The sequence below is a fragment of the Stigmatopora nigra genome, chromosome 16, assembly GCF_051989575.1.
Source record: "Stigmatopora nigra isolate UIUO_SnigA chromosome 16, RoL_Snig_1.1, whole genome shotgun sequence".
Classification (NCBI taxonomy): domain Eukaryota; kingdom Metazoa; phylum Chordata; class Actinopteri; order Syngnathiformes; family Syngnathidae; genus Stigmatopora; species Stigmatopora nigra.
This window is the reverse complement of record NC_135523.1, coordinates 6,210,017-6,223,755: the sequence shown is the minus strand read 5'-3', so window position 1 is coordinate 6,223,755 and position 13,739 is coordinate 6,210,017. Positions and strand designations below refer to the sequence as shown.

Here is a 13,739-nt window from a genome sequence, read left to right as displayed (position 1 = left end):
ATTTTTCATTCTTCCGACAGTGTCTTACTTCACGATAAAAATAAAGTGTTTGACTTATAATTCAACTTGCATCGGTTGGTCTTGCAACCTATATCGAACAAGAAGGTAGATAACCAAGGACGTCTCAGTTATGCCTAGAAGCTAATTAGAAGTGATTCATCAGGCAGATGCTGCCATGCTGGTAAATTAATTTGTGCATTAGTAAGCTGTGGGTAAGTGATTTTTTCCACCCCAGTAGCTTGCCAGTGATAAAATGCTCAATGTGCTGCATTGTGAGAAATACAAATACAGGATATAAAATGAATTTACATTAAAGACTAAAACAAAAATCTCACAATAGTAATGTCTGGCACACACTTGGTCAATACATTGTGCATTGCAAAATTACAATGGCATGCTTAAAATGAGCTTTGCATCCTCCTGGGAAGGATTATCGATACTTTATGCCAAAGAGAGAAAAAAGATGTAAGAAATAGGAAGTTTGAAGCTTGAGTGGATCCACATGCAGTACCAGAACAATTCCCCCAAGGGGAATATATACTATGCCGGTCTGGTTGGTGAAGGAAGAGTTGTAATGGTCAGGTATGGGGCTTGGGGTGGTTATATTTAGTCAAAGAAAGAGAGAGGTTAGAAGGTCATGAGGGACTCAACAAATGAAGAAAAGAGACTGATTCTATTCCTTGGTTTAGCCTTTGGCCTTTAATGAGGGCTCTTGACACCAAGGAGCACACTGATACAACACATTTGGCAGACTGGCAAATTGACCAGGGAACCTGATGGGTGATTGACAGCAACTCCTCAGGGCGCCGCCGGCATGGATATGTGTGTGCATGTCAAGAGGGTGCTAAAAGAGTAGGATGGTAGAAGTGAGATGGTGTGAGACAGAGGATGAGATGAAATATTAGTTTGTTCAGGATGAAGAGAAGTGTCAGACCCAGGCATTGTAATTAAGTGATGGGCCAGAGCTTCAATCAGCAAAATGTAGCCTGGAAGGGTAATCCAATATTGGCCTGAGCAGAGATACATTAGTTTTTGAGGTCATATTATCATATAAACTGTATTGTAATTGTGGATTTGGTTTCACATTTGCACATTTTGAGATATGTTTTTGGACTTTCATAAAGAAGATCATTCTGGTCATGAGGACATGATTCTTAATCTTAAAATAATGCTACTCCATCTTGCACACTATCTTGCGTCCACCTCACATGGGAATTCAGTCCACTTTGTTTTTTTTTTTTGCTGACCAACTGCATAAGGGTGCTGATTCAGACTTTGCCAACCTGCCAAAAGATACCAAAAGCTGCTTAATGGAGCTACTACTATGATGACCTCCACTAACCATCCAAAGAAAATACTTTTGACACTATTGTCAAACTGGTGGGATAAACCAGATGCAACAATTGGCACAACCTTCAAGGAGCAATCAAAGTAACCTGGGCTTCTAAGATACACACATACGGCCAGAGTTGGATCTTTTTTTGAAATGATATAATCAACAGTTCAACCATAGGGTGACTCAGATGAAAATGAGCAAATAAAAGGATGAGCTCCCATGAAAGTGAGCAATAATATCATAGTGACAGCTCTAGTTTATATAGCTAATAACCATGTCACAGCATCATTGAGTCAGTCTAGTGAATTATAGCCTATATACACTCTATTGCTGCAATTTTTCCCAAAGTCTCCCTGAGGAGGAAGGCCAGCCACATGTCTGCCACATTTTCCCCCCTCACACCTCAAGGGGATAAGTGAAGTAGCTACGTAGAGTCACGTTGATGGTCGCAGGCTGTTGATTCCCATGTCTCTATTGGTTGTTTTTAAAGACACACTGATGGGAGTGATGAGAGTGTTTGGGAGGAGATGGGAAAAGGTGGGCTTTGAGACCGCTTCTTTGGAGAGGGAGATTTGAGTTATGGAGCATTGGCGGAGGCTGGAATCACCTCACACAGCTCCACAGAGGGAGTGATGAATGATGGAATGGGAGTTGTACACTACAGCTGTGGCTGACTTGCTTTGTGCACTTCCTTTTGTCCTCATGATCACCTCAGCTTGCTTCACTCCTCTATTTCATTGTTTTTCTTTCACAATCTCCCTTTCCCCATTTTACTGCTTTTAATCAATCATAATGTGATTACATCCCAAAAGCTGTCTGTACTAGTACCGTTTTCTTCTCTACTTAAGTCACTGGATTCAAAAAGAGGCATATTGAAGTAAAACTGACATACATTAATGGAGAAATGTGTTTTATATGATGTTTTTTTATGTTATGCAACTAAAAAGGTCAAATGTTTATTAGGTATAGCTACTATATTGTGTCTCTTTTATGGCTGTCTAAATGCAATATGCATCAATACAAAAAAAACATTGTTCAACACCCTATTCAATGAGGCATTTTCGATTCTGGCCTTTAATAGGACTATAGACCACGACATAACATTCTGACAATCAAACTCATCATTACGGCATAACTATTATGTTACATAAGTTGACCTTGACGCAGGATTCACTGCACACAATGCAGTAATAGGGTCATTACTACCATGGCACAATGCAACTTTTGATTAGACATATAACTTTCACTTATGGATCATCCATTGAGCGCATGCAAAAGAAAAAAACATTACATTCCCAGTCATCCTTTCTTTTCTTCATAATCTTAACGAAGCTGATTAACAAACTCGTCGTCAACCACCACCACAACACCCCCTTCCCTCACCCACCCCACCAAGACCAAAAGCCCTAAGGCAACATGGGACAACAAGAGGCCAAACCACGACTACATGAATACTAAGTGTGAGATTTATGTCATGGATTTGAAATTTGAAATCACAAGTTTGACTAATCAGCTTTGCAGGCTCCACATTCAGGGTATATTTACATTATGTGTGCATTGGTGTGTACGGCTGCGTCTGTGTGACTTTCCCTCAGTCCCTAGTGAAAACAAAGAACCCCTGTGTGCACGCATGCACACAAACACCTTTGCTTCCTAAATCCACATTAATTCAAATTAAGACAGACAGATTTAGCCCAAGACAGTATTAGTGAAAAATGCAGTCTGTGGATTTTTAGTCTAAAGCCATTCAAAGGCAAGCTCATGCATCTCTTTTTCTTTTTCTTCAACATGTCTTCATCTTATGTTCCTGTCTTTGTTTTGATGATTCAATGCTGTACTGTGAGTCATGATGCTGTAGCTTGTTTAGAGTATGTTATTGAAGTGAGACATAAAAAAAGATGTAGATATGTTGTATGTTGTCCTGTACTCGATACGAGCTTCCCCTTTAATTCTTAAGAATTAAAAAAAACATCAAAGTTTTAATTTGAAACTAAATAACTATTTTAATTCAAGATACAAAAATCCCATTAGCAAAACACATTACAAAACATGAACCGTGTAATCAAATATATTTCAGAGAACTAGTGCTGGGTAGCTAATGAAGAATTGTTTTAATCTTGAAGAAAACAGACTCCTTTGTTATATGTTGACGAAAGTGTGCATACAAATAGAATTACAATCAAACAAGTTTAAACAAATCCTTTGAAGGCAAGACATTTTTTCCTCCAAATGTATCTTGATAATCTAAAAGTTCAAGACATTTGTAATCCTGGCCTTCAAAGACTCTATTAAAACCATGCTGAACAATAAAATCTCAGCCAGTTGCCGATTACAATGTATTACCCCTTTGTAGTTTCTTGAAAGTTAATAACATGTTGTGGAATCAACATTCCTTCATTTTCAAAATCACGTATTCATGTCAGCAACACAAGTAGTAGGAGCCTATTCTAGCCAACCTAGTAAAAGACTGACCTGGCCACAAGTCAGTTGTACGGCACATATGAATACAGGCACATTCATAAACACAATCTCACTGCCTCTGGGTCGGATTTGATCAGTCAGTGACTCAACACAAATACTTGTGTACAGTAATTGCATAAAATATACACTTTTCTGTAAATTAATGCTTAAAAACTGAGTCACCCTTCACCGCCATGAAATGAATCAACAACATCTTGCTTCAAAAAGTCATAAAAGCAATGTAGAGTTTAATTGACGTCTCCAACTACCACTAAAACATGACCATTATCCAGGGCAAAGGGAGGTTGGCCTTACAGTGAGCCTTTAATGACCACCATATAACTGCAGTATGAGGATTATACTTTATATTTAATCACGGCGGTAAAGACAAGTGGTTCTGGGGTGCCATCTCTCACCGTGACATTTACAGACCATCAGTGGAGGAAACTACAGTAGAGCAAAAGAATAGCGAGTCACACAGGAGTTATTCCGTAGCTAATATTAGCCGATTCACACTGCCTAAAAAGTCTTGGATTGTTTTAAAGCACACTATTTGCAAATCCAAACTATCTTAGAAGACACATGGGGAGCCAATAATGGTGACATAGAAATGATATAAGGTAGCCTGTTTCAGCTCCATCCTTTGGATTCAGTAATCTAACACAGACAATAACATCTGGCGTAAAAAAAAGTAAGTACTTTTGTAATGTACGATACAGCAAAAAGGAAAATATGAACACCTGATTTTCTCAAATAAAGCTCCTTTTCTTTGTGCTCAAGCCAGGTTTCATGACCTATAACTCCAGGATGATATGTGATGACATCATAGCCCCATTACGGCAGACAAATAAGTCTGTGTGTTGTCATTAGTGGGTTGTGACCGACTAAGAGCATTTTTACAGGCACTCTGTCTATGTCTGTTGGCCCCTCCAAGATTTTATTAGGTCTCACTGGGAGCTCAAACAGTTTGGCTCAGGTGACCAAACAAAGGAGACTACTTGTATAATCCTGCATGTGGGATCCTTCAGCCAAATCGATGCCCCAGAAGGGCTTGTATAGAATGGTGAAGAAAATAAATAAAAAAAGAAGCCCAAGGCTTTTGTATGATCGTATTTTCTGGTTTTATGTTGAACACATAATGTCAACATTGACATTGAATCCAGATGGTTATTTTAACGCCTGGTGAAAACATGAATACTATTTTGACAGAAGATCAACTTAGTAAATGTCACACAACTTACACTTTTTTGGTCACTGACCCATGACCACCATTCATTCTCTAAAATGCACCATATAATGCCTTAATTTTAAAAAAAGGACTGGGCCTCATTCACCTTGAGTTCTCGAGCTTTTAACATTCTAAGACCATGACTTTGACCATTCCATATCTGAGATGTTTGGATTGTTCATATTACACATAGTCTAACAATAATGCAAGCAATTGGTCCCATTGATGATCTCGAACCACAATAAAATGCACACACATCACTCATGCACACCACCAAAATGCAAACGTTTTACTTCCACTTTCATGCAAGTGCAATCATAGGAAATAGCCATGGAAAATGTTTCAATTATTGACTAATTATTGACAATCATATTAGAAAGATCCTTAAGAGAAATGCAATATGTTCTTAACTGCTCTTGATTTCTTTGGTGTGCATTCTCCCATTTGACACCATATCATTACAAATGCTCTCGTCATGATCTGCTGTGGGAATTAACTTCTGTTCAAGGCTGTCGGATTATAAACGGCAATATTACCCCTGGACATAGAACTATGGATGCTGCTTTTAAAACAGAGGAAACCATTGATCTCTTCTGTGCACAGGCTCACCAACTCAGTTGTGGGTGAGGGAAATTCAATTACTTGCCCTGCAGACACTGGCTGAGTTATTAATTATAATGGACTTTGAACTTCTTGATATAGTTGCACCCCAGAGATATAGCTAAGGAAATTGCATTCAGAACACTGTTTGGAAGCAGGATCCATGGGTGGTATTCCTATTTGGACAACATTGTAAATCAGTAGGGATCTATTATCAGTAAAGATTGCATCCAACTGAGAATGTTTAAGTATAACAGTTACCTATATCAGAAGCAGCATAAAAAAATTAAAAACTGCCAAGTTATTTTAAAAATATAATATACCATTTATTTTTAATGGGTCCTGATGAATTTGAGTGTGCTTTAAGAAATAATAAAGATTATAGAATCATGATAAGAAGCAAAGAGCCATTTTGCCCGGAGCCACGTGTTTGCCACCCTTGGCATATAAGAGCCAAAAAAAGCTGGTGAATGTCATCATTTACACTCAGGTTATGTGTTGCAAAACCATGTGTGTGCCTGTGTGTTCCCACTGATCATAACTAAACATAAATGAAAGAAAGGTAGGAAATATGAGGCGGTAAGAACATCATGTGTTTGCTCCTGACCCAGCTCAGGGTGCTGAATATTGCCATCAGTTTCCTCACCTGATCCACGTCTGGCAACAACTGTATATGAGTGCCTGTTTACAGGATGAAAGCACAATTCAATGCTAGCAGAGTGGACATGTTATTAGTTTATGAAATTGGGTTATCTATCATGTGAATAGCCACGTGACCTAGAAGTCAACAAACAAGCATGCAATTTAGTAACTTCAAATCGACTACTTTGATGTGACAGTGCGAATGCAAACATTTATCCCATATTTGCAAGCAGCCTATTTTGCAGACATGGATTTAAAGTAATCACAGTGTTTTTCCTGGAAAATGTATACAGCCTTTAGCAGAGGATAAATAAATTGTCTATCGGTTCAGATGATTAGACCCATTGAAGCAAAGAAGGCAGAAAAGCAAAACTTTGAACAACTCTAAAACGCTACAGGAGATATTATGAACATGTAGTTCAAGTCTGAACGTGGCATATTATCAGATGCAAAAGGATGTTCAATTTTTTTTTGACATATGACTGTGTAAAAAGATTGATGAATATTAGGGGAATAAAATTGTATAGATAATGACTGACATAGATTACCGTTATCATATTAATCTATGATTTTAATAAACTACTGTTCTTTTATAAAAGCAATTGCACATTTCAATAATTTCCAGGATTTTTGTTGTGAAAGGTAGTGTGTTAACTGTCTGTTTGCAGTTACTGGTTGTGAAAAGTTGATCATCAGAACGAATTTCAATAGCCATAGGGTTGTTTAAAGCTTTTTCCATCTTCTGCATATTTATGTGAAGAACATATGTTCATATGGAAACAGCTCTCTCTTTCATCTTGTGAAAATTCAGTAGGTATTACTTGCATGTCTTCCAGGCTTTTCATCTGACGTATTGATAAAACACATACTGTACATGCAAGCTTAATCAGCTTGATCCACTTGATGTTGAGTTGAAGGAGAGGTGGGTCTATATTACTCAAACCCCCACCCCCACCACCCTCCTCCCTCGAACCAGCTTTGTTGGTCTGCTTTCAGGCTGTTTGCTTTCTTAAATGAACGTAATGGTACAAACGGAGGATAAATTACTTTTTGCTTGCTCCATCTCATCATATCTATCCCACAGGGGCCTCTCTCTCAAGCTGAAGAGAAGGGTGGAAGGGGGGAATGAAAACAGAGCATGAAAATAATTCACTTGCTTTGCCTTGAAGATATACATCGGTATCTGCATAGACACCACATGATAAGTTTGATGTATACATTGGGTATATTAGGCCCTTCTGTGTTATTATACCACGGAGGAGACTGAAATACTTAATTTTTCAACAAACAACTAAACAATGTTCTTAAAAATATATATGTAAGGGCAACAGCTAACAGGATTCCACTCCTCACAGCGCCTATCCATTTTCTATACTGATTAATCTCACTAAAAGTGCAGGTGAGCGGGAACCTCTCTCAACTTACTTTAGACAATAGACTGTGTACACATTGCACTCTATCCAGCTTTGTTGTTACGGGTTACCACCACTAAGGGAGTGAAACTTCAATGATTTACTTAGAGACTATCTGAAAGAGATCTGTGCACATTGCTTTCATTTGGCTCAACTCTATATGTTTATGGACCCAATAAAATAAGGCTTATGCGAGTAATGTCAACAAGAAAAAAGTCCATAGAGTAAGGCCGACATGGATTCATACCTAGGACCCCAGAACTGTGAGAGCAGCACACTAACCACCCATCCACCAGGCTGCCGAGCAGTATTGCATTTGTCTAATTAAGGCAAAGTGCTTCACGTTAGTAGACGTTTTAACTCCCTTGGAGAGCAAGAAGAAAAAGTCTACACGTGGGTTGTAAAAGATTAATCTGTTGACCAATAAAATATTGAGAGGTAGAATGCAATCAAAGCAATAGATGTAACAATCAGAAAATGCTGTTAATTTTCTTTTGATTGCAAAATAATGAATTACAAACAATAAAAATCACAGAGACGGCACGTTGATTGTGAACATAATTAACTAACCAAAGATAGAGTAAGAAAACAAAGCAAATGTTGACTTTAGATTTACTCAGCAAGCAAATGATTGAGGCTATCTATACACAATTTAGCTGCATTAATTGTCCATTAGATTAGGTTAGCACCCACCTTAAAAAATATATGTACATACATATATGTATATATTTATATTATGTTTTTCAGTGGGGTACACATATGCCTTTGCTGTCTGAGTGCAGATTCCCACCCAGAAGTCTAACTATCTTCTAGGGGAGATAGCCTTTATCTGTCCTCTAGAGATGGAAAGCCTGGTCTTTTATCCTCTTCGGAAAATGCATTAGCTACCTCATGATCAAATTTCAAGGCCATGCAAGTGAAGTAAAAAAAAGTGCTTCTTTAAGTGTCGATCTATGAGTTCTTGCGCTCTCATCCTCTGCCTGCCAGGCTCTCTGGAGCATCTGAGTTTCACAAGACTTCAAAAGCTCTGCACTGTTGAGCTCTATTGGCTCCATGTCTTTTTTTCCCTGCCTGCTTTGCCCTACTGCTTCCTTCCAAAAGTGCCCTGCTCTCCCTATGAGTGGTGTTAGGAACCTGATGGTTAATGGGAGCAGCAGTCAATCAAATAAGTTTCAAAAGGTGATGTTTTGTTTCACGCTCTCTCTCAAATCCCTTGGAGGCTGGCACCTGTCAGGCTGTGGTGCTCAAATGCACAATCCAGTGCCAGTCACCCAAACCCCGAGGTCCCTTGGCAGATGGAGTAGTTAACTTCTCGGCTCCCTGTCTAGAAATGAGGTCATTTCATTTTGTTATGCCGAGCCTTTCTCATAAACACAGTGAAGCAAAACCTCACCTCGTCCCTTTCTATACAGCTGCCATGTAACTGTAAAATCTTACAAAGTAGACTGAGCACAATCCTGGGATTTTAGTATCTCTAATGGTTTATGTGACTAGACCTGACTCATTCAATCTTTACAGTTAGTGTGACCTTCCCATCAGGAAAGCAATACCCAAGGTCTATTAGAAAAAAAATGTGCATACCAGGGCTTTTTGTCCAGCTGTACCTTCATCTTATGGTCTACTGAGGACATATTTGCTGCTTGTAAACCGCTGGTGAGTCATTGGTGAATAATTTTATAATGATGTTAAATTAACATTCTTTTTTAAAGAGTCCAACAGTAGCAGACAGTGGGAGCAGGTGGATATAATCTCATTAACCAAAGGTCTGGTAAGTGTCTCCAGTAAAATGGACAGAACAGGAAGCCCTTGTCTTAAAGTGAAGATCCAGACCAGGTCAGGTGCCTTCCCATTGCCTGTCTTGCACCTTGTTTTATTTAGAGCGTGACACTCTTAATCTCAGGGTTGTGGGTTCAAGACCCATATTAGGTGTGATCTTCATATTATCTGTGTCTGCATGGTCATATCTACCATGTTCAAACTTTTTGGTTTGGAAATTCACATGTTTACCTGTTTTTTAATACCAGTGAAATGTTGCAACAGGCTGGGATTGCTCAATTAGAAGAGCATGAGATAATTAATCCCAGGTTGTTTTTTTTTAATACCAGGAAAAAAAATCAACAGGCCCACTTACGTCAGTCGGTAGAGCTCGAGACAAGCAGAAAGAGCAAATAGAACCATGATATATTTAAATATTATAAATGAGGTGTGAATGAACTTGTTGCCAAGTGTAAAAAAGCAGCAATGGTAGTTAGTACAGTAACATATGTTCTCGTGTGTGTTTATTTGTTGTGTAAGAAGCATAACACTCTCCAATTTTCTTTTTGGAGTTTCTGACTTACCCGTCTGAAGATGGAATGCGGCCGTTGCGTGGCTTGTTGACCTGAGCATAGAGTGCCTCAAGAGGTGTGTTGTTGTTCTGAAGATTGGTGGAAGGGTGAGCACTCTGGGGATCCTGTGGGAGATGGTACTGGTGGTGAGTGCTGCAAGGCTCATGGTTGCTGCTGTCCACTGATGAATCCCAAGATCCAATGCCAGCATAAGTGTGCTCTTCGTCAGAGCTAAAAGTGGAGTGGCCGATGACATCTTGAATTTCAGCATATTCTCGCTCCTTTGCCTGTTTCTCTCGGAGCTCACGCATCTTGGCCTGTATTCTAAATACAAGAGCAATTGTTCAAAATATTATTTGAGTTATTTGCATAGCAGAGTGCCAACATACATTTTAACAAAAGCAACTTCACTCAATTGATTAATTTATGCAGCTATGTAATATATGCTATAAAATATTTATTCACTACTGTGTGAATGTAGGAAATGACAAGAACTGGAATATGAGGAACAGGGCGCGGGTTGACCTCCCCTTAACAGCAGCCACCCGACAGCTCACTGGTTCCAGATGTTGCATTCCCCCCACATGGACCCAAACATGCTACTTCCCACTGGTGCAACACATCCCAATTACCTTAGGTCATAAACGACCTCTGACATCCACCTCCCCACCTTCCCCACAGTTGCTCACAGATGATTGACATGTTTGAAACAGGCCTTGAAACCCCTCCAGCTTTTCTCGGTCCTCCGTGTCTGAATTTTAATAACAGTAATCATATTTGAAACAATCACCATTTTTCAGTGCCAGATTAACCCAATTCCCATAACCTACTCATAGACTGTTTTTATTTATTTCAAGCCATCCCAAATCCCATTTTCTCAGCATTACCTCCAGAGCTAAATTTCCTTGCAAGCCTGATGTGATGTTGCATGATACTATGCAGTCATTGGTCGAGCATAAACAGGTCATTTTGATTTTTACATGACAACATGGTACGAAAGTTATGGAATTTATTAACCAATAACACAATACAGTCACCAGACTAGAGTATGCTATAAAAGGGACAGAACGTAAACATCGCAGAGCAGGGAAAACTACAATTCCCCAATTCACTTTCACATGCCATCTGGCTGAGGCAATGGATGATCTCTGCCGGGAAGAACTAGACAATTTTGTTAGTAGAGGTTTACAGAAGTCTGCTGAGATCCAAGCCCTAACTGTCTGTCATTTTATGAACTAAATAGATTCATAAAAATGGCAATGTTGACAATTGTAATGAGATAAATGGCCTTATCTGGGAAGATGACACAATTCAAAAGGGAAGGGATTATCCTCGCAAGGTATATTTGTCTAATGTATTAATATGGGAGGATTAACAAGGAAATCTGCAATATTATACATATACACATTTATTAATTTAATTTTTTTTAATGAACTATTGTTCTACATACTGTTTGCCCATATGTGCGTGAGTCCCACATCGTGCAGACAGCTAGTTGGCTTGCAAAGTAAGCAAGAACAGGTCAGAGCAGGGAAAGTGTATCAAAATAATTAAACAATATATTCCAAATAAAATAAAAAAATCAATTGTCTGACAACTTTAACTGAAACTGAATGTGCAATTACACTATTGTCAGCTTTACTTTAGTTCAATTTATTAAGACTGCCATTTGAGGTAACACTTTCAATGTATTAATAATTGTGCAAAAATCTAGACTAGTTCACTTAGATTAGTTCATTCTCAGTATTTTTTCTGTCAAAATAACTTTAAGCCAAAAATGAACGGCCGTCATTTATCAGAGAGAGTCAAGTAGGGGACAGAAAATTATTCTCTAAGAGACGCTTTATTCAAAATCTAACGTATTTAGCAGTTTGAAAGGCTGTCCCTTTAGTATTTATTGTACATTTGAAAGATGAATAAAGAATATTGTTGTTCCTCTGGCAACCTCTTCTGCATTTAATTATTATTTTATTTTCACTGCACCCTCATTGAAACGTTCTATTGTTGAGAAGGGCAGATGGAGACCGGGTATGCATATCTAAATTCAATCAAAGTGTGGTAAATGACTCCTAGCAGCTGTATGTGTAGAATTACAAACTTCCAAACAGCCCATCTCTTCTGTTGACACTTGGCCCACATTAGCATAATATAATCATATGAGATAATTGCCAAGGTTTCAGGGTGTTCTTTTCCAGGGTTGATAATCACATTAACTTGCAGTATGGATCAAAATTATTACAATTGTAATGGCAAAAATCATAATGATTGTAATCACTCTGCTTTCCCCTCTAGGGTCACCGGATGGTGGAGCAGAATTTCGTTTGCTTTATGAACGTCATTTTCCATGGCCTCACTGAACTTCCCATGCACAGAAGTTACAACCAAAAGCTGCATTCCACTTGGCCAACTGGTAACCATCAGCAGTATTAGGAGTCCTCACACTGTGTATAATGAAAATGGAGCACTCCTCACGCCAATATTTTGAATTGGACTGTCAGATATTTTGAAGATCTCAACTACACCCAGGGGTGAGCTAGTAAAAAGGTATTTTGTTCCTTTTTATTAGAAAACATAAGCCAGTCCAAACAATAGACATACATTCTGCAGCCTTTATGTATTCCTCTGACAGCTATTTTTCATCTTGGACATATAAAATTAACACGAGATTTAGATGAAAAGTATCTTGTTAAAGAAACTTGTAATAAAGGAAGAGTGTGACTGCTGTGAGAAAATAAGGGAAGAATAGTCCTCTCTGGTGGTCTGGTGGGAAAAGGGACAGTGAGAGTCAGAGTGTAGTGCAGGCCACTGATTAGAAGCCAAGCAGAGCCAAGCAGATAAGAGTGAATGGACATCATAATCAGTCACTACAGAGAAAGACAGCGGATGTAGTTCACTTCAGGCATAAAATAAAGAGGGAACATTGTCAACTTGTCGTTAGGGTGCCCTCACTTTCCCCAGAAAAACAGACTTGGGGCAAACATGTGCAGAGATAAGTCAGAGACTGATAGAGACTTGAACAACAACGCCACACAAGCTCTCTTTCTCTCTGTTGTTCTCCCCTAAGGGCCCTGGCTCTTCCAAAGCAGAAAAGGTCCAATCAGGCAGCTTGTTGTCTCCACACTTCTTGTTAATAGAAACCAATCAGATAAGCGTGTCTACAAGCATAAAAGCGGCCAGAGTGACGGCTGACGCTACTGGACTGAACAGATATATATCAGGCTAAACCCTGCAGGCTTAAGGCTTTCTATTGTGAGACTCCAAAGAGTTAAATAAGCTCCACTATCAAAAGTGCTCCAGAATTTAGTAAAGCAAATGCTGCTGATTGCCAGTTTTCATCAAGTTGATTGTACTGCAGAGTATTAATGTTTTAGATCTCTTGATCGCACCACCTTCCATCTATAAGGAATGGTAAAATACAATACAAGCCCCAGGGGGACGCCTTTCACTCTCTCATTTAATTAATCAATCAAGGGCTGGAGTCCATTTTGTTACCCCTGTATCATAATTCTTCATCTTACCAACTGTCTGAAGTCACAACCATTGGACTCCCGCCTGGTGTACTGCTCATTGGAACACACAGAAGTTCATTTCGAAAGTGTCAACTCAATTTAATCACCGCCCATAAATCAGAATTAGGGCTGCAGTAAATTTCAGGTTGCCTTGCCCGAGCTGCTCAGATTAAGAATTACATGCGATAAAATATATAAACAATATACTCTGAAAATCTCAAAAGA

At 38.8% G+C, this 13,739-nt stretch overlaps 1 protein-coding gene across 4 annotated transcripts in view; it reads right to left on the bottom strand.

The window, feature by feature from the left end:
* Positions 1-13,739, bottom strand: part of LOC144209268 (partitioning defective 3 homolog) — a 234,425-nt gene that overhangs the window by 103,165 nt on the left and 117,521 nt on the right. For all 4 annotated transcript variants that reach the window (XR_013329067.1, XR_013329066.1, XM_077735472.1 and 1 more), the window contains one exon: positions 10,018-10,329. Coding sequence is in view for 2 of the 4 variants with exons in the window: in XM_077735472.1 (XP_077591598.1) it covers positions 10,018-10,329 (312 nt within the window). In the remaining 2 variants the exon portion in view is untranslated. The remainder of the gene's footprint in view (positions 1-10,017; positions 10,330-13,739) is intronic.